General features: G+C 43.2%; 2 protein-coding genes across 9 annotated transcripts in view; one reads left to right on the top strand and one right to left on the bottom strand.

Annotated features, from left to right (window-relative positions):
• LOC111583007 (solute carrier organic anion transporter family member 5A1) overlaps window positions 1-24,544 on the bottom strand; it is a 128,486-nt gene that overhangs the window by 49,492 nt on the left and 54,450 nt on the right. The window contains exon 10 of one of the 4 annotated variants that reach the window (XM_035958000.2): window positions 13,165-13,410. The exons of the other annotated variants lie outside the window; for them this stretch is intronic. Within the exon in view, the coding sequence (XP_035813893.2) occupies window positions 13,247-13,410 (164 nt within the window). The 3' untranslated portion in view covers window positions 13,165-13,246. Of the gene's footprint in view, window positions 1-13,164; window positions 13,411-24,544 lie in introns of those variants that run through there. 4 annotated transcript variants of the gene reach the window in all.
• sulf1 (sulfatase 1) overlaps window positions 1,180-24,544 on the top strand; it is a 37,553-nt gene continuing 14,188 nt past the window's right edge. For 2 of the 5 annotated variants that reach the window (XM_035957998.2, XM_035957996.2), the window contains exons 1-9: window positions 1,180-1,604; window positions 15,777-16,079; window positions 16,519-16,758; window positions 17,440-17,591; window positions 20,208-20,377; window positions 23,075-23,225; window positions 23,314-23,489; window positions 23,647-23,775; window positions 24,325-24,381. In XM_035957998.2, the coding sequence (XP_035813891.2) occupies window positions 15,905-16,079; window positions 16,519-16,758; window positions 17,440-17,591; window positions 20,208-20,377; window positions 23,075-23,225; window positions 23,314-23,489; window positions 23,647-23,775; window positions 24,325-24,381 (1,250 nt within the window). In that variant the 5' untranslated portion in view covers window positions 1,180-1,604; window positions 15,777-15,904. Of the gene's footprint in view, window positions 1,605-15,295; window positions 15,318-15,776; window positions 16,080-16,518; window positions 16,759-17,439; window positions 17,592-20,207; window positions 20,378-23,074; window positions 23,226-23,313; window positions 23,490-23,646; window positions 23,776-24,324; window positions 24,382-24,544 lie in introns of those variants that run through there. The other 3 variants (XM_023291909.3, XM_035957999.2, XM_035957997.2) reach the window with 2 other exon arrangements.

Genomic DNA, 24,544 nt, shown 5'->3' with positions numbered 1-24,544 from the left:
CATGTGGAATATCACATCATAACGTGAGCCGTTCAATTAAGAATAAACCAAAATAAAAGGTTTTACATATACAAAGTAAGGTTTATAATCAAACAGAGACTAAGCTCAGTTGGAGAATGAACAGTCAAAGTCTTCATTAATACCCGTCTTGACACTTAAAACAGAGGCCATTGTGTTTAATGCTGCCCACTGAATGTAAATGAATTACTTAGAAGCGTTTCTTTGGCGTTTCACACCTCTGATTAACTCATGGTGATGCTGTTGGATATCAAATGGGTATTACCTCATTAGGGTGTGCCTTTGAAGTTGCTCCTGAATATCATCAAGGTCTCGTAATCCTTTTTTAATGGATCAGTGAGTAGGACAGTGGTTCAACGAAATGATTAATGTGACAGCCTTTCTCACCTAATGTTCCTTGTGTTTTGCATGAATGGGTTGAAAATTGGTTGATTCGTTTAGGAAATGCGGTTGAAATGGTGTTAATGTAGAAGGACTGATAGTTAATGACACGTTTGCTTTATCAATACGCTGCGATCTAGCTGTAAACCCCCACAGACCCACTCTTATCTGGACTTCTTTTCCTCTTCTCTTTTTTCTCTTTATCTTACTCTTTCCTTAGCTTTGTAATTTTAGTGCCTTCCCCTCTGCCCTCCTTTTTAACTTAAGGCAATAGGTGGTGAAGGGCAGGAATGTAGCTGGGGGACTGTAAGGATTTATCACACTAAGGTGTGAGTTCTGCAGCTTGTGCTTCTGTGCCTGCAGATGTAACAGTTTAGTACCAACAGCATTCCCACCACGGAGCCAATACAGAATTTTATTGCTTTTTTTAAAGTTTTATTCTTTAGACCACATACTCAGTGGCTGCAGGGAGAGGACTGGGAGGAAAGAGCTCAGAGACTGAGGGGAAAGTGTGAGTTTTCAGTCTGGGATTTGTGTGAGGATTTTCAAGTCAGTAACATCAGCAGTAATGCAATATCAAACATGCAAACACTGTAGTATTTCTCCATCATCTCCACTTTTGGCATTTAGCATGCTCTCTCTCCCTCTCTCCTTGCTCTCTCTGTCGTTTGCTCCCCTCCCATTCCTCCTCTTTCCACTCCTCTCTCTCTCCCTGTCCTCCTACTCTGCCTCTCAGGTTACGATGACTGGGGGTTTTCTTGCTCCCATCTCATAGTGTCTGTGTGAGCGTGGGGAGGTTGTGGTTGTGCGACTGACTGTGTGTGTGTGTGTGTGTCTCCCTCTGCGCTGCGCTGTGTCCTTGTCCCTGCCTCCTGGCAGCGAGGAGCCACCCAGCAGCCGGTCTGTGATTGGGCAGGGGAGCGGGGTTCTTGACACAGCGTGGTGCTGACTGCTCCGGGACGTGTTTCAACAGATGGTCGAGGTTAGAGAGTGTCATCACATCGGAGAGAGGATTAGAGGAGAGAGGTTGTCCTCCAGGAGCTGTGTGGTCCTCCCCTGCTCTTGAGACCACAATCCCAGCACCCAGGCACAAACTCCTCTATGAGTGAAGGGAGATCCAGTGAAGAAACGTGAGGATCAAACTAAGAGAGGAATCTTAGCCTTGCCTCTCACTCAGCCAGCACTCTTGCTCTCCTGCCTTCCAGGTACAGTACAACTTACTCTCTTTTGCTTAGTCTAGTTTCACTACTTCTTCTGCAGTGTACGCTTTTCTTTTCTTTTTTCTTTCTATTTCTGATTCAGTTTACAGTCAGGAGTGTGAGTCTGTAAGTATAGGGATTTGTAGTGGTGGAGCTGCGCTGTTTCTGCACTCAGTCTGTTGCCTGTACAGCAGCTCTGTGTGTGTGCAGGACTTCATAGTTTTCCCCCTGAATGACAGGAATTCCCTCAGTCGCAAATTCCTCCGTCTCAAGGGATTAGAAGGCAGCACATTCCATTAATGTCATTTTTTCCCAACCCATAAGCATTCATCTGTTAATTTTAAGTTTTGAGTGCAGAATATTGAGCAGTAAAAGGAACCTATGGTGCATTTTAACAAGTTTGCTGTCACTTAAAAAGTATGCTGCAAAATTAACTATGTCAGTATGAGTATAAAAAATCTATTTGTGTTTTATTCTTTTAGTATAGAAATTACATCATTTTCTTATCATATCCCAAAACTGTACTGAAGACAATTTGTTTTCTTATCATCTTTGTCAGCTCCTATAATGGGATATTAAAGTGCCATTTTTCTACATTCCCAAAACTCAGTGTGGCATTTAACATTCCCTCACTACAGCCCAGATAAGTTTTTTCATAAATCTTATTCAGAGTGCACTCCTGGCAGATCGTGTCAGTATTCACTAAATGGATGAGCTGCTGAAGAGCTCTTTCCGGACAAACTGTCAAAGCTGAGCAGAGAGGCAGAGACTCAGGGAATGTACACCTCACTCTAGCTATTTAACTCAAGTCAAGTGAGAAGGGAAAGTTGCCAGTGAAGTGGGAATATGATGTATAGTATTTATACCTAGCTTCAGGCGCTGTGTGTGTGTGTGTGTGTGTATGTGTGTATGAGGTGTCTGCAAATGGAGATTGTGCAGCTGTGAAAGGCAGTATGGACAGCGGCCGGGCTCCGAGGAGAGGAGGTTGTATGGGTGAAAGCTGCTGTTGTGTGAATTTGTGTTTACTTTGGTAAACCAGCCGTAGCTACACTTCCTGCTTGTTACTTGAAGTATTTAACACAACCACCAGTAGGTTGTGATGACTACTGCTTTAAGGCCAGTAGAGCTGTTAATACAAAATTTGCTGGCATAAGCAGATTATTGAGGGAAGCAGCTGAACGATCTTTAAGTGCTGGGAGGTAGAGTTTATAGCCTTTACAACTGAGAAACAGGTATAGTTTAAACTTTATTGTGAGATATTGAATGAAGTTTGACTAATGATCATGCTTTTTCTCTATTAACCAGGGAGAGACAATACACATGACACTGTTTGTGACTGCTCTAAGAAATCTGACTACAGTTTGACTTCTCTTAAATTCACATTTTGTACTGCCAGTAGGCTTGGAATTAGCTGTGTGTGGTAGAATATTCAAGTTCTCTATTTTAAGGATCGAGTAAATGACTTGACTGAGTAATTTATTGTGTATTGGATCAATGTGTTCACCTACCACTCCACAAAAAAAAACAGAGGATTTATCCTCCTGACCTAGATTTTCTAAATGTCAGAATTATATTGCGGTCCCAAAAGCCGATTGCTCGTATCAGGCACAATTAGTGCAAAATGGCTGGCTTGAATTTCGGTACTTTGGCAGTGTCGTTCTGTGTTACTGAATGGCAAGGTTCAAGGAGAATGATGGAGAACCTCAGCTTCAAACTTGAAGTATTGACAAGACTGAGCTGCAAAATCCACCCTTCGCTTGAGTTTCACCCGGCAATGTTCAGATTCAGTTTCTGATTACCCTATGCAGAGCACAGCACAGCAAAGCAGCTTTGGAGTCTTTCAAAACTCAGACCTTTCCTGCCAGCTCCAAAAAGAGGAGAGATCCTTTAAACAGTTTTTAGCTTCACTATGCTACAAACAAGAGCATGAGCAGCTGCTGCAAATAATTAGATTCTGGGGGGTGGCGCTTGCCAAGACAAACGTTGTTCCAGTAGCGGCTTTGTCATCAGTCGAATCTACTTTGGGATGTGTGTGCGTGTTTATTTGTCTGTGCACGTGAATGTAATTCATTCCTCTGTTAAGTACACTCTGAGTGACTGAGAGTAGAAGGAAGAAGAGGTAGTAAGTGTGGTTTTCACTATTTACACAAACGGTAAAAGTGTGTGTGTGTGTGTGTATCTTTTTAAATGCCAGCCACAATGAATCAGAGACTTGCCAGACGTACGTCACCTCGCTGTCTCATGAGCAAAGTCAAAGGCATTCATGGTAGACTAATTATCACAAGAGATGGGAAAAGGTTCTAAATGTATATACTTCTTAATTCTAATTGGTTGAACACGATTTTAACCATTTGTTTAAAAGTGAAACACTCAGTTTTAATGATATCTAGCCTAAAGTGACCCAAAAGAATGTAATGTAGTGTAACAGGTGGGATACTGATCAAAAATACTGCAAATGTGTGACATTGAAGGTTTCAGGTGAGTCCTCAGTATTCTTGCTTTTTTCATTCTGACTTGTTCTTTAACCCCGATCGAAAACCTGCTCGATGAGTTTCGACAAGACTCTGCCCTGTCTTCTCCTCTTGTCTCCAAGTCAGCTCCATGTATTTATCTCAGCTGAGTCACACTGTTATCATGCTGCATTTTCCTTTCGCAACTTGATCCTACAGTGACAGAAGTCACATTTCAAAATTCTATCATTATAGGGTTCTGCTGTAAAACAGAGGACTTTCCGTTCTTCTCAAAGACTTAAAATATACTCAAGGATTACAAAGTTGAGTTGAGATTGTGGGAGAAATGGGGAGGAAACTAATTCATCCCATGCCATGATCCCTTTCTAAAATCAAATTGCACCTAATTAGTTGAGCACTCTACAATAAATACTCTCTACTGAATTGTTAATTATCTTTACTTTGACAGACTAGTGGAATGTCAATTTTTCGCATTGTTCTCTGTGGAAAATCCAGAGAATGATCCTATATAACTGTAGTTTGTGTGTGTTCTCTTGTGTGTGAGCATGTTAAGAAAAGATTTCCTAAACCACCCTCTCCTCCGGCACTTGTTTATCTCTTCAGCTTAATGATAGTGTTCCTCATACTAGCCTGATTGCATAGTAGCGCTGGAGTAGATTGCACAGTCCTATCACTGCAAATGACCAGTATTTTAACGGTGAGCATTTGGCATGCTTTTATTTATGTGGGATCTAGAAAGGCTATCTTTAGATGAGTCAGCCACTTTCTCAGTTCCTTTGTTGACCTTACTGATCAAACATTGCTATGGACTTTCATTCCACTAGCAAACAACAGCCCTTAAATGCAAAATGTCCTTGACTTTTGAGGACATATCTCCAGGGAAATATGCCATGCCTACCTGGATGCACCGAGATGTGTGCTACATGAATCTATTTTGGGAGTATTTGGGAGCTCACAATAGCACCCCCAAGTGTTTGTTCTGGCTGTCATTTGAGCAAGAAAGGTCAGGGCATGCAAACATTAAATCCAACTCATCATTGGAGGGAATTCCTCATCCTCTAGTCTTTGATCTAGTACTTAGCACTCCTTAAAAAGAGCAGCAAACCAGACGTATATTCAGTGGTTTACTGCTTCGTGTGGCTTTTTCTCCTTTGTCTCGAGTCTCTTCCCTAAGGAGTAGTTGGAAATTATGTTTTATGAATAAAAAGTTCAGTAGATGGTTCAGCTATGTAAAAGTCAGAAATGACTCCTGACCAGGTCCTTGCAATGTTGACCTGAGAATGTATACAGCAAGAGAAGATGTAGAATTGTTTGTTGCAGCTACATGTACATTGAGTGAAGCCTGAGTGAGAGAAAGAGGATTTTAATGCTTTTTCTGTGATGTTCATGGCAGCTTTTGTTCAAATGTCACTGCGCATAGATGCTGCATGAGCTTAAGAGGCAGAAAGAGAAAGCTGGGTCAAGAGAGACACAGAGGGGGAAGTGGAAGAAGGAAGAGATAAAGACGAGGCCAAGAGGAGAGAAAGGGAGGTGTGAACATGTGATAAGGATGAGAAGAAAGTAAGAGTTTTAAGTGGACAGAAAAGATCCAGTGATCTTGTCACGATCAGAGGCTGCACACGTTCTAGCTTGTAAACCACACGTGCGTGCATTTGAAACACACGGACACAAACATAATCTTCTTGTGACACAAGCATGTACAAAAGACAAGCACAGAAAAGCCATTTACACACACACACACACACACACACACACACACACACACACACACACACACACACACACACACACACACACACACTATCTGCAAGCTTACCCCCTCTGTCCTCCACCTCCCAGAGGGCTGGACTGTCCCTGCTTTGTCATCTCTCTTGTCCAATAATCCCCTCCCCAGTGAGAAGCAATCTGTTTTAGATTTGAAAGAGAAAGGACCCTGCCTGTATCACGTACAATTAAGCAGCCGTCAGAATGCGTCGGCGTAAGTTTGGAGGGAGAAGTGCTGCCACTGGGGGGTTGTCCCTTTCATCCACCGCCTTTCCAGAATGGAGATAATGGGGTGGGAGGGTTGGAGGGATGGGAATGGATGGAGGGGGGGGGCAGAGGGAATGAATATGTTTCCTCACCCCTCCATCCCGCTCCACAGCTCGACTAATAGAAGCCAGCATGCGTTTGTTTCAGCTCTTCTGCTCCCTTTCTTTCCTTCTCCCCTGGAGCGGTCAAACACATTCAGCCTCTGCCAGCACTCCCCTCCTCTGCTTGTGTGTGTCCATGTGTACGTACATGCACAAGTGCTTCTACTATATGTGTGGACTTGGCCATGTGCTGCTGGTAGCCTCCAGTCCTGTTTGCCCTTACTTGATCAGCCCCGACTTGGCCATGTGGACGCACAATGGCTGTGTCTTTGGACAGTTTGAACAGCAACTTTGTTTGTAATGAAAAGCTCTAGCATTGCATGACACACATTAGCTTCGCTTTGGTTTCTCTTGAATCGCCTACGGCAACTTCAGCTGAGTTTGGCTGGTGTCTCTTGAAAATGTGGGGATGATGTATTGACTGCATTCCTTTAACTCTGGCTCAAATGTAGAGAAATGGAAGCGCTTGGACGGGTAAGCTTCCTGTTTTACTCTTTCTAAACTAATTGGTCTTTCAGTAGATAGCGTATTTTATATATTTTTACATTGCACTAAAATCTAGAATTTTTGCCAGGCAGAATAAAGTTAATGAAATTACAAATGACGTTACTGCATGCTTTGGAAAGCCACACACTAAGCCAGAGGCAATGGAAAGGAGAGCTCCCCTGTGTACAAATTACAGGTTACGTGTCTGCCTATGTTCAAGTCTGACTGATTCTCTCTCTGACTGTTTGAGTGAGTGACTAGTACACACACACACACACACACACGCACACACACAGAGTGTACATGATATCCAAACACACTCATACGTACATGACCACAGGCACGGACAGAGATCTGTGCTGAGCAGGCACAGGTGCAATCAGACGAATTCGTTTTTATGAGCGGTATCAAGTTGGTGTGTCACAGTCATGGAGAGGTTTGTTCATGGCATTCAGGGTCACACAGGCTGGCTCTCATGGTCTATGTTTGTCTACGGTTCCCAGAGAATATGCCTACACATGCTCTGCATTTTAGGGGTGTTTAGTTTCATGCGCCAGCAGCAACAGCAGTACTACACTTAGCAGGAGTTGGCTGACTGAGCTGCAACCACATCACCTCCAGGAATCCAATTTTTCCGTTTTAATTATTACTGCTCAGAGTGGATTCAGATTGTACTTTCATAAAAAGGGAGTTTTTATTAAATGCTAAATTCTTGTTTAGATTTGCTTAAATTACCATTTGCTGCCTTTCTGGAACTGCTTCTGTAGCCTTAAGCATATGTGTGGTCGCCTGGCTAGTGGCAAGAAGTAGAAACGCTGGTGCATAAATAATTATTTCTTTAAACAGGTCATTAACCACAGTGATGCTTTTTTTCTTTAAAGCACACTGAGACAGAGGCCCATTTCTTCCTAATAAATCGTTCCTTGTTGTGAAAAAGAATTCAAGTCACACGTCTTACATCAGTAGTCAGTGAACAAAAAACATCCATCAGACTTGGTGCATTTGCTCGCTCTCACTCTCTCTTACTCTCTTTCTCGCTGTGCCACCATGTTGCTGATTTCATGGAAAAGAAGTCAGTCTCTTTATTCTTGACAATTACCTCAGTGGAAACCCATTGAAGCAATTTGCCATAGCTCTCTTTTGTGGTAAAAGGAATAATTTATCTGGGGTATATTTGACGCGTCAAAGAGACAAGAAAGCCACCCGTGAGCGAGCAACACATTCTCCTCCCTCTCGCTCTGACTTTCTCTGGAGCTGTTACAGCCTGATAGAGTGTTTCTGATGGGGAGTGTGCGTTTTGACAAGAAAGTGGCTGGAGGAATATAAATGCGTTGTATTTTATTCATCTGAGGTCGTCCGCTGCTAATGGTTTCCATTCATGGCTTAGAATAGATTTAACAAGAAAGTGCTTGCTTTAGGCTCATATCATATAACTGTGGTCGCTGATCCTCTGATTGTGAGTCCATGTTTTCTTATCACACTATAAATCAGAGGAGTGGTTTTCCTTTTCATTCACTCTCTCCCTGTGCTGTCCACCCCCTTCTCTTACCCTTTTCCTCACCCTCTTAAACGGCAAATGTGCTTTTCCACTTGTAAACTTGAACCTCATTAGAAATGCAACCTCCAGGCTGTAAGAGTGTCTTATATGTCTTCCTGTAATCCCAGATTGACTCGATGTTGAGACCAGGGTTCAGTGGAGTCAACTGTTAGAGGCATCCTGGTTATTCTTGTTGCTGAAAACATTTTTTTATGACTCTTTGTGGTCGTTATCATGCTGAAAGAATGAATTTTGGATCAATCAGATGCCGCCCTCTTTGTGCAATAATTACTGCTGCCTGCTAATTTTAAATGATGCGGGCAGAAATTGGCTTCTCAGAAATTCCTAAATTTCCATTATGGCTCTGAACATAATGATAATGGGTATATGTGAGTGATTCCAGCCTTACTGACTGACAGTGAGTCTAATTTGTCAACGTAACCAGCATGAGGTTTTTGCTTAGATATACAGAACTCAACAAAAGTTGTGTATAGTTCAGGATATGAACACTTAAATCCATACCACCTTCAGGCCAAGAACACACATGCACACACCCATACACAAATAAATATAGCTTTCTCCATTCCTGAAATGACCTTTTGTGTGTTTTTTAATCATTTCCGTCTTTGGGCGTTCAAAACCCGCTCATGATTTCCAACAGGCTGCCTGTTGGCCTGTAACTCATTCACTTTGAAGTATTTTAGACCAGGATTCATTTAATTATACATTAAGATGCATCCATGATATTGATGGGGTGGCCTGGCAGCCTTGGCACTACAAAGAGTCTCTTACCGGGTCCGAGAGAAACACGAGGCGTTTAACTAATAGCAGTGAATGCACTCACTCCAGGTTCACGTTTCACTGAATTAGGGCCATTCTTCTTCATTAGAGTGGCCGGCATTGTAGCCCAAACACATGGCACACCAGTGGATGGGAAGCTGAGACATCTGAAGTTTTATAGTTTTTACAATGATAACACAAAGATTCTGATTGTGCGTGTCAAGGTGAAGACTTGTGCAGCCGTAAATGTGCGGGACAAAGAGGCAGTGATCTCTCTTCACTGCCTCACACTTGGTTTTCTCACTGGAATTTTGTCACAGATCTTACACCAATTTGGGCATTTTGGTCAAACAAATCAGTGGAGTTAAGAGTCTGAAAACACCAAGGTTTGAGTCTTTTCCCAGTGCGCACCCACAGCCAAGTGAATTCACAGGGACAGAGCTCTCCTTCAGGCAGCTCAGTGTGGCTGACGGGCGGGTCTTGGTGGGCACAATGTGCTGCCCTTGGCCTGCCGGGCACAGCAGACCCTGACACAGGCCCTCCTCAGTGTAAAAGGCCCTTGTCAGTCCTCATGGCAGCAGACCAGCTGAATTCCCTTGGATTACAGAAATATTTGGACAAACCTCAATATTAATCTAAGGCCTCGCCATAATCATTTTTTCCCTTCCAAGATGGAGAGAGAGCAATCACACCGGGCTGAAAAATGGTCTGAAGCAAAAATCAAATAATTGTTTTCGCTCTTTATCTCCTCTGTATTGTTTCTCGGATCAGCTTGCAGATTAACATGTACTATCTCTCTGTAATTTTTATCTCCTGCTTTGCACAATTCTTTCTTGGTAGCATAATGACTGTATGCTGAATTACTTTTGCCGTCGTTGCCAGTCTTTAGTCACAGAACAGCCTACAGAATTTAAACTATGCCATCAGACTTTAATTCCCCTCTTTTTGCCATTGTTCCTCTGTGACTTGGCCGCCGTGGAGATGGACTGGGCAAATAGAGAGGGAGCGAGGGAGAAAATGAACAGGAATAAGGGGGGATTTGAGGTGCTTTGAAATGGCCATTGTCCTTAATAGCAGGGCCTTTTATGAATGACTGATTTACTTTAGAGGAGCATGGCATCTGGTTTGTGTTTGACTTGCATCTTGTTTTGGGAACGTGAACCCCCTCACCTCCTAACTCTCCATGTAAACTTAAGCAAGACCCTGCTCTGTGGCCAGACATGCGTTGGTAGACCAACATGCTGCTTTAGAAGATACATGAATTCTTAACCATCATTCTGTGTTTTTACATAAGACGTCTTTTATGTGTCTTTTCAGAGCATCTGCTGTTTTTCAGTGACAGCTGATAAATGTATAGGCTGCCACTGCTGACTGAACAGAACCTAAGCCAGATGCCTCCTATTTGGCATTGCTGAAATGAAAATGCAGGCCAAACACAACCAGACATTTACAAGACGTTTGTTACCTTCATACCTCTGTATTGAGACCAGTCTTTTTTTTTCTCCCCCCCAGACTTTCCCCTCTTAACCCCTGTGTGTGGGTAGCCTCAGCTTCTTGAGGTTAGGTTAAACAAGCCACCATCAAAGCCATATCACCACTCGGGTCGGAGGAGGGTCAGAGCGCAGCAGAGTGTGTGGTTTGAGGCCCTAACTGGAGGGCACAACTGCCAACCAGCCAAATACTGCTGCCCTGCATGGTTACACAAGCAGCAACTCTATTATGTTCAGCTTTACTCGGTGCACAAAGCACAGCTGTCTGTGTAGCCGTAGCAAATTACTGAGCAATGCTGCATGTGCCATAGCAAAGTGAGGGAAAGAGCTGTTTTCTGCAAGTAAAGAAGGGAAAAAAAACTTTACTATCATGAAAGTAAAGATTATTAGGGTGTTGAGGTGTGCTAAAAGCCCCTAGTGTTGATGGCTATTAATCTGAAAATTGCACATCTTTTATGTATCTGGCAGCTGTGTGTCTGAAAAATTTCATAGTGGCCTTTTTGTTTGAGTCCTTTGAACCCCTGGGCATTTTACGTTCCTCCCATCCATCCCCAATATTCTTCCCCCAGCTTAACCATGATGAGTACAGTAAGGGCTCATTTAAAGGGTCATTAGTGCTAATCCTCCAAAACAATGAGGAAGGAGAAACAATGTGCTCTCTAGTCCTCTGACTCTGTCCAGGAATAAAGACCTCTTGTCTGTTGCACAGATGTATAGAAGAAGCCTGTTCTACTTATATCACGCTAGATGGCGTAAATAAATGACTCATTCAAAATGGAGCGTTTATGAAAATGACATGAAACATTATCCTCACAGTGTTCTCAAGGGGTTCTTGAAATTGACAACATGCATTCACGCTCAGAATCTGGAGGCAAGTAAAAAGCAGTGGCAAAAACAGAAGAGACTTCCAGAAGCCAGCTCTATAGTAACTTTTAGATTTCATAATGACTCATATTGTTGTGTGTATTTACACTGTATAAAGTGCCTATTGGTACTGAATACATCCAGCAGTGTTTAGAGCTGGATGTTCTAGGTAACTCTCCTGCTACCTCTCATCCCTTAGTGTGCCTGAAGCCAAGAATGCTGGACAACACTTTGTTAAGCATGCGTACAAAACAAAACACTCAAAAGCGACTGTGTTTGAACACAGATCTGATTTAGGTATTCCTTTGCAGTTATTCTTGACAACTTGTAATAATTAAAGAGGTGTTAAACTACCCTGGAATAGTGCTCTTGAGGGGTCATAGTTCAGTTTTCTATACCACATACACACCACATAAAGTCTTGTTGAATATTCCCAAGCACCAGTCGCTGAGGCTGAAAAATTAGGCCAGCGTAAAAGTGCCACAACCTGCAGTTCCTTGGGTGGCCACTTGAGGCAGAGTCCAACAACGAGTCAGTCCCTACAGACTCCTATGTTAAAATGGCAAACTTTAAAGCAAAAATAAACATGATTACAGCCTGTTAGTAAAATATTTTTGATCTTTGTAGGTAAATTCCCCATTCATGACAACTGCGCAGTAGGAAATTTTTTAATACAACTCGCCTGTTTAAATTTTAGTAAGACTTAAGTTTAGGTAGCGTCAGGCCATGCTAAAACTGGCGATGAGCAGAACCATAACACTGAGCTTAAACCACTGTTAAGGGAATCTGTATATATTTTTATATACAGTCAGTGGTACATGTGGATGGGAATGCCCCAGATCAATACACACCATAGAACTTATTTATGGTGACCTCATTGTCCTCCCTCTGATAAGTGGACTTGTCTGGGGCTGAAATTGCTCTTTTGGCCATTCTAATAGAAGCACATTGACATAAGTCTGTTTTCCAGCATCTAGAAAAAATGTCTGCTATGCAATATCCTGAGGGGAATTTTAATTCAAGTAAAGCCACTCTTTTGTTTTCTCGTTTTCCTCCATATGAATAGGAAAATTGTTGCATGTGCCATAGCTCTTCATACAGCCACGCAACTGCCATCAGTTCGTCATTGCTTTCTAAGCAGCAGCCGCATATCTCCACACACTGGTCTTGTCACTTAGCTGGTCATTTCCTCGAGCGGCTTCATGCCCCATGTGTCAAATTAACACGGGGAAGTCAGGGTGCTGAGGATGTGACGTAAATAAATACCTACTTTTCTTTGATGGTAAGTCACTTTGAGATGGATAGCTATCAAATGATCCAAGACACAGACCTGCTAGAAGTCCTTTTGCTCATAAGTGAACTTCAGATGACCTAGTGAGGAAAGTGGATCAGGTGAAATTGAGTTAGGATGAGAGGTAGCCCAAAGAAAGGGGAGGGGGTCCTTTTGCCTGCGTAACTTCGGCCCTCATCCTAGTGGTTGTTCTGTGTGGCATTTTATTAGCCTCAGTCGTTTCAGACAGTATAGCTATTGATTCCACTGTAGCTAACCACATCAGCACCACAAGGTTTGTATCAGACACCACAATGAAGCTTCTTGTCTGTTTTCTCTAAGTCGCAAGAAGAGGCTATTGCTTGGAATCACTGGCATGTAAAATTGAATTTGCGCTGGGTGCTAACATTACACTATCTGGCCCACTGGTTCATAGCTGACTTCAGGTCTTCCACAGCTTGACAGAAATAGAGACTTGAGTTTTGTCTAGATAAGGCTTGTGTCTATTGTTTCTGGGAAGCTTTCCCCTCTGTAGGAGAACTTGGACCCACACAGCAGGAGCATGTGTTTTTGTGGGAAGAAAGGCTTGTGTGTGAGTGTCTTATGAGTTTGTGCATGTCACCGTATGTTTGTAGAGTAGTTTGTGTTGTGTGTGTAATTCACTGCGAGGTTCTGTGCACTCTGCCACCCTGCACTGGAGGGGTGTTTGTCCAAACGGCGCCAATGTTTGCACAGGGCTGTCACGATGACTGGGCCGGCTGACTGGCCTGGACACTGCTTGTCTGAAACACAGGACAGACCAAAAGTGCTCTTAAATCTCTATCTGAAGCTCTGCTTATCACATTTAACGTCTGAGGTCTGGAGGAGCAGCACATAAGCATCAGTAGAGCAAGGACAGCAATGTATGTTCTTTATCTATTTACCCTTGTTTTGATTGGATGATTTGTTGTTGGAGGATGTTGAAGTTATTGGTGTTTTCATTTGCTGATGCAAGCTTTTCCTGTGTGCATGAAGACATCAGATTTGGTCCTGTCTTTTAGCGAATATCTTGTTTGACAAAATATGTTATGCCAGACCATCCATCTTGTCATTTGTGAACCATTCTATACTATCACCCTACTATCTACACAATTACAGACTGGAAAGATGGATGTAGCCTTCAGAGCTAATGCATAAGTGCCTTAATCCTTCATTCTTTCTAATAAACAGCAGGTGGTGACTCGCTGGCTGCAAAAAGAAGTCAGATTACATGGCAATCAATGAGAAAGTGACCCTTCTACTCATATGATTTATTATCTCGGTAAACATTTTCCTGATGAGTTTATGGGCTTAACTGCTAGTTTCAAATCTCCTTCAATACGGTATGATGTTTCTTTAGTAAATTATGCTCCTATTTAGAGTAACATAGAGGGTAAAGTAGGCTGTGCTTTAGGGTGTAGCTGTCTTGTAGTTGACAAGTTGCTACCAAACGGGTGGTGTAGTGTTCTTGAGTTGTGATTCAGATTCACCCTAAGAAGGCATCAGTGAAATTCCAAACTGGAAGCTTCAAAATAGTAGTCCACAAACCAGTATGGGTAATCCCAATGGTTACATGCATCTTATACAGTCCATGTACACAATCTGAAAAACATAGCTTCATTGACGTAGATAAATCTTAATTCATGCAAAGACTAAAGCCATAGCCATTGATCAAAATGCTACATTAACAGTACAAATGATTGCCATTTAACCCTTTTAAAGGTTGTAATATATTTTTCCAAAGTGCCTTTCATTATGCCTCACACCATAAATGATCATTTATGTGACTTTAGAGTCATTATTCTTGAGTAATTTGGATGAGCCTTTTGTAAAGGCGGAGCCACTCAGCGGGGTTTGGTCAGGCTCAGGTGTCACAGACCTGCCATTTGTTTTCAGGCCATTAACTCAGAATAGGGAGCAGTATGGTGCCACTCAGTGGGATTGCTGTCCATAAGGCACTTTTGCACAGGCAGTGATGGAGTACTGGTTATTACACGTCATGGTTCATCTCACAGCCACAAGCCATTCTTTCACATGTATTATTGTCACTGAATATTACCTGCTAATTAAAATCGTTTGTGTGTTTTTAATCATATATTATATATCTTGTAGTGAAACAGTGCACTTCTGGATTAATGTCCAATTCTTCATAATTAGTTTAATCTCTCTGTTGGTAATGGCATGAAGTATAAACTACTGTCTTCTGAAGATTTAGATTTTACACTGGAAAAAAATATTTCTTAGATTTTTTTTGAGCAACCATGACTTTGTAAGCGAGAAAGGCTACGGAGTGTTGGGATGACTCAGTGGTAATCTGTGATTGGCGACAGTGGCACTGGGGTTAATGTAGCAGAACCCTCTCTCCGCCTCCAGTGCCCCTAACTCCCTCCCCCCACCGGCCCGCCGTCATGCTTGACTAACCAGGGGGTGACTTTTGAGTGACATGTGGAAGGTGGGCCACGATTGGCTCGCGCAAGAGAGTGGCTGTGGGTGTTTGAGTGTGGACAGCCAATGGTGTGGTCCTCAGCGCTGTTAGCTGAACAACAGCTCTCCAGTAGAGATGGAGAGTGTGTGTGTTATCTGACACAGAAGGAGAGAGTGAAAAACAAGAGAGAAAGTAGGATATCATGAGAAATCACCAAAAACAATAAGACTCATGGGATTCTCTGAGGTGAGATCTGTTTTTCTAAATCTTCACTGCTCGTTTGTTTTGTTATTTTCAATGTGTTTGCTGTGATTTAGTTGTGTTTTTTTATGTTCAGGTTAGGTCAGAAGAATTGATGTTAAGGGATTTTGTTTTCAGTATGAATGGGATTACAGACAGGGAAGAAAAAAAACATCTGTTGGAATTGTTGGGGAAGTTTTCCTTGGTGGAGCATCAAGGGCTAGAGTTTGGAAGAATCTTTTCCTGGCTGCTCTGTTGATGGATAAACTGTTGTGTTTCAGTACAATAAGTGACCTGATACATGCAATATATCAGAAGTTAATATGCCTTAATGTTCCTGCAGGGAATCTCTTTCTCACAGCATAATGCTTAACTCCATTGTATTACTTTAAAAGCTGCCACATCCTTTCCCCCAGCTTCTTGTTGTAATCTCTTCATGTGTTTTCTCCTCTTATCTCGTTACAGTCGACCACGGCTGCTGCAAGAGCTGTACGAGTGTGAGTGAGTGAGTGGCCTGGCTGGTCCTCTTCTCCCTCCCATCTCTCCATTAATCCTCCCACCTACCCATCCTGTGGCCTGTTGTATCAGACACCATGCTGATTCAGTGGCTGTCCTGGTTGGCCCTACTGTCCCTGGACTGGGCTCCAGGCAGCTGGGCCTTCACCACCACCAGGGCTCAGGGCCTTAGGGGTCGCATCCAGAGAGACCGCAGAAACATCCGGCCCAACATCATCCTCATCATGACTGACGACCAGGATGTTGAGTTGGGTAAGGCTGGCAAACTTCCTGGCCTTCCTGGAATTCAATCTGCCCTATTCACTTTTCATTTGGCTCCTATTTTCCTCTTACTTAACAAAGTCTTGTGAATGGTTTATTTGCCTTTCTGTGTTTTTTCCTATCTCTCTCTCTCTGCGTTAATCAGTTCTTTGTCCTTGTGGCTATTTGCGTCAGGATTTATGTGGTCGTCCTCCATACATTAAATATTAAATAGAGGCCATAAGCCAGACCAGAGTGGCCATCTGGTCGATTAACTGCTGAATTACATTTATTTTGCCTCAGAGGATTGAGCCAAAAAAGGTTCTAAAATTTAAAAATAGACTGAAATTTGTTTATACATGTGGAAATGAAAAGTTGAAAAAAAAATCTATATTTTCAGTTAATATTCTGTGTAGCTGTGCAGTATTGATCATCTTACGTTGTCCTCCAGGGTCACTACAGGTGATGAATAAAACGCGTAAAATCATGGAAGACGGTGGCACTACATTCACCAACGCCTTTGTCACCACACCGATGTGCTGTCCGTCACGATCTTCCATGCTGACGGGCAAATACGTCCACAACCACAACACCTACACCAACAATGAGAACTGTTCCTCCCCTTCTTGGCAAGCTCAGCATGAGCCGCGCTCCTTTGCCGTCTACCTCAACAACACCGGCTACAGGACAGGTCGGTGGACACACACACACAAATGCAAACACTTATATACAATCATGAGAAGTTCACCAGATACCTCCTTAAATTATATTTTGGAAAAGTTGCCGTTTTGGTGGTGGTGATGGTTCCCCTGTGTTGGTACCTTCTCACTTATCAAGACGCTGTCACTCACTGCCAGCTCAAACCTTTCAGGCCAGTCTATATTCGCCAGTGCAGATTTTTACAGTAAGCTAGACCCCACAACCCTGCCTGCCTGGCTGGCTGTCTGCTGTGAGAAATGCAAACACGTTGAGCGTGCCAGGTCGCCGTCGTGTCTCATCAGACAGTGTCTGTGTGAGTGATGGGCAGGCGTTGGACTGGGCAGCTCAGTGGGGTCCTGTGGGCTGCAGCAAGGCCTGCGGTTTTCGAGCTGATGCGTTAGTCTGCAATTAGCCTTCTCTGGGACAGGCTGGCTGCCTGCCCAGCCTATCCGAGAATGCTTTCAGTGAAGCCAGGGAAAAAGAGACGAGCGAGAAAGTCAAGCGTCACACACACGCACGCACAGATAAAGTCACAGACACACACGATTGAGATTTTTACAGGCACAGCTTTAAAGACACAAAGAAAAATGTGCTTTGATGGCCAAAGACTACTTATTAAAAGGAGCTCTGCATATTAAACAAAATCCCGTTTTCTCTCTCTTCTCTTGTGCAGCCTTCTTCGGCAAGTACCTAAATGAGTACAATGGCAGCTACATCCCACCTGGGTGGCGCGAATGGGTTGGATTGATCAAAAATTCCCGCTTCTATAATTACACTGTCTGTCGGAACGGTTACAAGGAGAAACATGGTGCTGATTATGCCAAGGTATGTGTTCTCATAATTTCCAAAAAAGCAACCATTAACTCAATCACTAATTTGTATTCCCTTTATGACTTAATATAAAGACTTTGCCCGACAAATTGCAGGTTCCATTCACTTATAACTACAGACAGTGAAGCACTTCACTTATCACTGTGTTGTGATCCAGCCTGGCAGGAATTCTCTTTGGAGAATTAAAGGGAGTGAGCTGAGATGAGGTGGCGTCTCCTCTCTCTGCGGCATCCCTTTATTATGACGCACCTTTGCTCAATATTTAGACACTGTAAAATTGATGTACCTTTATAAGAAGCCGACTTTGCTTGCGATAAATACCACCCTGTACTTGTTTTTGTCTCTGTCTGTCTGCCTTTTTCCTGTTCTTTGTGTCGCACTGTGAAATTTTACAGAATTATTTTGTGCCATAACACCACAATAATCAAGGAGGGGAAATTTCAGTTTGCTACTGCCAGCGTCTGCAGATGAACACTGTGGTTATACTGTCTTTCTGTGGCTCTGGATGGCACTGGTCATCAATCTTCCCCAAATGTTTTTGTAAGAGCTGTCAGTTTGTTTTCGCAGTTCCATGCCAATATCTTCCCAGGTTGTGCAGTCGTGGATTCACAAGAAATCTATGAGGATGTCTGGCCTAAAAGATGGGCATACAAATGTTTGGACTGCTGTTCCTCTGCCAACTTGGACTGAGGTGTAAAATTACCCACAAGCTGAGGCCAAGGTGTTTATATGACATGGACTTGGTCAGCAGATTGCGGTTTAAAACCAAATGGACACAATATTTGCTATTTACTGCCAAAACCCATCAACCTGCTACCACTAGGATAACCGCGTCTCTTTTTAGATTCGCACAGGGTGAGAAGGTCATGGTATTCCACACAGATTGCAGCTGGCACGTCAAGTCATTATGATTAGATGAGGCACTTCCCCAGTGATTTCATTCAATTAGGTCCCATCTGATTTTCCATCTGTAGGAAGAGCAGTTCATTGAGGTTAAGGATTTAATCAAAGACCTTTTGTGTTAAATTTAGTGTGGATACGATCCATACACGTCCGTGACAGTAGAAACTCTGCAATAAAAGCAGCCTTGTTAGCAAGCCAGATTCAATTTATTTATGTCATCAGCGCTAACACAAGATTTAACTGTGTCACTGAAAAGACAACTCATGTATAAATCTTGTAGTTTCAAAGCTCTAATACCCTGCTGCATTGATAATCCTGGAGGTTTCTAAAAAGCTTAAAATATGACAATTAAATTAATTTCAAATTAAAAAGATAAATATTGTTGGGAAATTAAACCAAGTATTAACAGATTCTGACTGCCACTTACTACTAATCAGCTCCAAAAGGGAAATGTGATACTCTTCCCCTCCCTGACCGTTTTATAGCTGTTGGCCAAGCATTCCCCATGACACTGTCACTTCCTTTTGACCTGCCAGCGCCCTTAGCAGCAGTGGCTCAGATTTTTTGGAGCTGGCAACTTAAAGTGCATGGCAGCGCTTTGCCATGTGCACGTAATCATCAGCCTCCATTGGCATGTGAAACCGCCAGGTCATTAAAGCTGCCCTGGCTATAAAACCTATTAATAGAGACAGGATGAATCAGCCAAACCCACTTTTGACATTTCATGGAAATCACCCTTTACCCTTTCATTCCTAACGTGGCACTCCCTTCCATTTATTGTATGCCAGGCGGCAACCCCGGCATGCCAAAACAGCAGGTAGAAGAATGGTTAATCTTCTGTTGGAAACTTGGCAAATGCCATTGTGATTTTAGTTCAGGGTGTGATCTACTCTTCAATAAATAAAAAAAACATACTCCACCACATGTGGAATGATATTTTTTTTAAATGAAAGTCACACCTGCGGGTTGTTTGTTGTGACAGTTTCACATTTCCTAAGCCTAGGCTCTTGACAGTGACTTAGTTTCATTCATTCAGTTCTCCTCTCTTTGCCCATGCCACTAAATATTTTCAAAACCGCACTCAAGATCTTAAGAACTGTGAGTTCCCACTCACTTGAGCTCATTTCCCTGGTATTGCTCGAGGCCTTCATCTTTTGAAATCATTGTCTCTGATTTGTGTGTGCCATTATCACCGGGAGTAAATCAAGGGAAAAGCAGGGCATGTTAAGAGAAGACGGATCGAGTAAAATGCAGCTACATTGCAGAAACAGAATAGAATCGCCCGGGGAGGAGTAGAGGGTGGGAGCCGTCCTAACAACATACCATTTGGGAGTACCAGGCGTCTCACCATCAAGTGGTGTCACATTCAATAGTGCAGAGATTCACTGATGAGGCAACAGCCCATATACTGTATAGACACACACACAGACTCAAGCACGCAACTCATTTGCACACACACGGGCAAGCCGCCAGCTGTTGACTCGACAGATTGGTACTGTAGTGTACTCAATGGCCCCACTTCATATCCCCACTGGCCCCTCGCAATTTATTTGAAAATGGCTGTACGAAGGAAAGCAGCATGTCACGGTGATTGGAGTTTTATCAAAGCTTGTTTTGTTTTGCCTTTTTCTTCATTTTTAGCCCTCTCTACATGTAGGTTTTAGCCTTGTAGCACTTAATCATTGCTTTTGCTCTTTTTTTTCAAAGGACTATTTCACAGATCTGATCACCAACGACAGCATCAACTTCTTCCGCATGTCCAAGAAGGTGTACCCTCACCGTCCCGTGATGATGGTCATCAGCCACGCTGCCCCTCACGGACCAGAAGACTCGGCACCGCAGTATGCCGAGCACTTCCCCAATGCTTCGCAGCACATGTAAGTAGAAATCAGACTCACGTTATCACACATGCTCAAACATGTACAATCATTAGGGTTCTTACATAGGATTTTAACCCTGTAAAATCAATGCAAAGTGAAAGTTTTGGGTCCATATTGAGATTTTCTGTTAATATCCGGTTTGAGTTTTAATGATTTGGTGTACCTAACATTATTACAGCACGCATGCCCTCGATCCCAGGAGATGACAGGCTGCTTAGAAGCTGCTACAGCCAACACCACAGCAGGCATGAAATCAAAATGATTTATCATCCAAGAATAGCTGGGGCACATACCAAAGAGCAGATCATGGATGGCTTTTTTACACAGCACTGTGCTCATGCCAAGCCCACAATGGCCTCCCACAACTCTCATCACCGAGTTGCTGCAATTCTCTGGGTCGTTCGTGGCGCTCTGCCCTGCCGACTCGTGCTGGGCCCTCCAGCAGGTTCCCAGGGTGCACCGCTCCATTGAATTGGAGAGGAGGCATGGTGTTTAAGAGAATTATATGTAGGGTTCGAGGCTGCCATTTCAGCTCTTCCTCTCCGTTTCCCAGCGCTTTCAGTGTTTCTTCCTCTCACTTTCTGTCCCACTTAACATTCCCCTCCATCTATTTACTTTAGCTCTCTGTCTCTCTATCTGTATATCTCTGTTTCTGTCACTCTTTTTATCTCTCCCTCCATGTTTCCCAGTGTTGTCTCGTTTTCTCTCATCCCAGCTCACTCTGCTCACCCCTTCCTCCACTCCTGTGTAATTCGCAGAGGACTTCCTGACCCTGTCCATATCAATCAGTAGTTTCTCCCCGCTGCTCCTGGGACGAGAGGAATGCATTGTGTGCTTTGGAACACCCTTTGTGACATTATTAATTTATTTTTAGCTGGAGCCTCCGGGTGAAGGGGGTGGAGCTGGGGCCCACGGGTGACCAAAGGGGTTGCCCCAGTGATTGTGTGTAGGTACATTGCGTGTGGAAAAAGTGGTGCAGTTACTACAGAGAGCACAGGTGGCTGGTATGGGTGGGTGTTTGTTGACTATACCCTTTTATAGCAGATATGGAAACATCATTTTTTCCACTAGCAGTTTTACAGATAGGATTATTTTTTGAGCCGATGAGGTTTTGCTATCTGCTAACGGAAAGATGTGACTTCACAACTATGTTTGGGCAGACTTAACTTCACCGCAGACGCCATATACAGCTAACGTGTAATGCACAGAGATGGGAAAAGACTGTGGTAGTAAAGGAGGAGCTGCCTCATAAATCAAAACAAGCATCTGTACTTTTGACAGCAACAATAGCAGGGGAGGGTTTGATGTTAATGTCATTAACATTCCATATTGAAGGTGCTTTTACTCTGTTCCTTAGATGTAAGCCAAGTTCCCGACCTATTTTAAACGCTATAGAATTAATGTGGTTTCTCAATGGCATGTCTCTCTAGAGCAGCGTGTGATAGAAGTTATTCTGGTCATAGTTCAACACATTGCTTCTGGAGAAGTCACTAATCTTCATGTGAGATGTGTCTACGTTAAGTTTTGTAAGGTCAGAAGGCATTCCGGGGTGAACAGCATGCTGCTGTAATCCAGGACTAATACCAAAAAGTGCAGACCTACAGTATATGTGACAGGTGGCAGGTGTGACCCCTCCTATGGACTGGCTCCATTCCACTGACCCCTGCATTCCTGGTTCCCTGGTGCTCAGGGCCCCATACCTTGGTGGCCCAGTGCCCAGAAACACGTCCCTTTGTGGGGCTTATTAGACCGCCTGCTAAGTGGGTGAAGAGTTCACCCTTCTCACAAAGCAGGCCTGAGGAGATGAGGGCAGAAGGCAGCTCAGTCGGTGAGAGCAAAGCAGCTCTCATAGCAGGTCTTCATTAAGTATCCAAGTTTTGATACTTGGTGCTGCTCATTCAAGGTTGGAACCTGTTCAATTATGGTTTGCTTTAGGCACAACTTACAGAGTTGACTGGATTCTCGGGGTCTTCTACATACACGCTTACTATACATTGTTCATGTTGTATTTTGCTTTCAACCCCAGAAACCTTACAGATACAAAGTCATGCATTATTCTCCCTGTCTCTTCTTTACTTCTCAACTAACACCATAGACAGGTGAACGGCTTCTCTCAGCTGTGACTCAACAAACACGACTGCGTCTCTCCCTCTTGCTATTTATCTACTCTTGTTATTCCCCCATTTCAAATGACCATGACTTATTGAGTTTTTGGTCCAGAAGCTGTTGCAAACTTGACTTTGGGGCCTATTATTTTCTTAAGCATGTGCCAGCCCTCAAATTGCTTGTCTGCGCCAAGAGCGCAGTGGAGCAAGGAGACTCTCGTCTCTGTGTGAGGGAGAGAGATGGTCGGAGAGAGGTGTGGAAAAACTGCGAAGGTGCTGGCTGCAAAGTATTAAGACATTTCCGTCAACAAACAGAGCAGCTATTGATGCATGTCAAACACAGTGGACAACCGTGGCACCTGTTACTGAGCAGCAGTTTGTGAAAAATAGCAGACAGGTGTTTTTTGGCATCTTAAACGTGCTTTTCGTAGCTGTTACGTGCTCTGATAACTCACATGTAGACAGTTGTCCAGCAAGATTTTCTTACTTCTACGTGACTTCATCAGGCACACAGTATACATGTATGTTATATTATTCCTAAATACATCCTTTTTTCCTTTTTTGTGTGTCCTTCCTTGTGCCCACCCAGCACTCCCAGCTACAACTATGCCCCAAATATGGACAAACATTGGATCATGCAGTACACAGGCCCCATGAGACCAATTCACATGGAGTTCACCAACTTCTTGCATCGGAAACGGCTGCAGACGCTTATGTCTGTGGATGACTCAGTGCAGAAGGTAAGTGTAATCATTTTTTGTCATGTAGTTGCTACGAATACATGTATAGTCCACTATGTATCTTCTCACTGTTACTTATTTTATGCAGGTTTTTGACATGCTCGAGGAAACTGGAGAGCTGGACAACACTTACATCATCTACACAGCAGACCACGGCTACCACATTGGTCAGTTTGGGTTGGTCAAGGGCAAGTCGATGCCTTATGATTTTGATATCCGTGTACCGTTCTTCCTGAGAGGACCCAATGTGGAGCCAGGGGCAGTGTAAGTAACAACTAAAATCGCTGGCTTACGAATGACATTGTCTCATTTAAAAGGTTAAGATCATACTGAATCTTCCATTGTTCAGGTTTTATTATTCAACATTACTGTATATCATTTTAGAAGATTCACTAAGCCCTACATGTGTGTACTTCTTCAGAAACCCTCATTTGGTGCTGAACATTGACCTCGCTCCCACAATTCTCCACATTGCCGGACTGGACACCCCTCCAGACATGGATGGAAAGTCCATTCTTAAACTGCTGGAGCAGGAACGGACTGGCAATAGGTCTGTATGGATTCATCATGCCATGCTGTAATGGTACTATGTACAGTAATTGCATGGGGTGCATGATATGTGCAACAGTTCTATTCACTGGCCATTACTACGCAAATGTGAATTTCCATATTCAAAATGAGTCCTTTTGCTCCAGCTGTGCAGAAATGTTGGTTAAGGGCAATTTGATGGATTTTCCTTGGCTGTAGTACCTTGGCTAACTTGTCATTGAGTAGAATTTGTTTGCAAGCTGAGTCCTTTGTTTCTCCTTCAAGCCCATTATACTAAGAGTGTACAATATGAATGCAAATTTATCATCTTTACAAAGCATCTATTGTTATTATAACCCCATAAAAACATTTCCAGAGAAACAGAAAGAACTGGGATAATCAATTTAATACTCACAGAGCATCCACACCATTCCCTTCAGCCCACAGAGTCTTGGGATTGCTGTGATCAACTTCCATAATTTTGGCTAGCTTTGTGCCTGACATACTGTCACTGATGGTGAGTGCATAGGCCATATGAATTCTATAAACTTTGTGCATTTTGTTTTCCCAGATTCAAACCCAACCGGAAACCCAAAGTCTGGAGAGACACATTCCTGGTGGAGAGAGGGTAAACTGGTTTCTTTCTTCGCTTTCCACACCACAGGCACATCCATGTCACTGCAGAGCATTGTGTGTCACGTAAACCTGACAAAACATTTAAATGAACCCAAAATGTGCAAGGCTCAACGCATGCTCCCCATTCAAGCAACACAGCTGCTTTTCTCACTTAT

This window comes from Amphiprion ocellaris, chromosome 22, assembly GCF_022539595.1.
Source record: "Amphiprion ocellaris isolate individual 3 ecotype Okinawa chromosome 22, ASM2253959v1, whole genome shotgun sequence".
NCBI lineage: Eukaryota > Metazoa > Chordata > Actinopteri > Pomacentridae > Amphiprion > Amphiprion ocellaris.
This window is presented reverse-complemented; position numbering and strand designations above follow the sequence as displayed.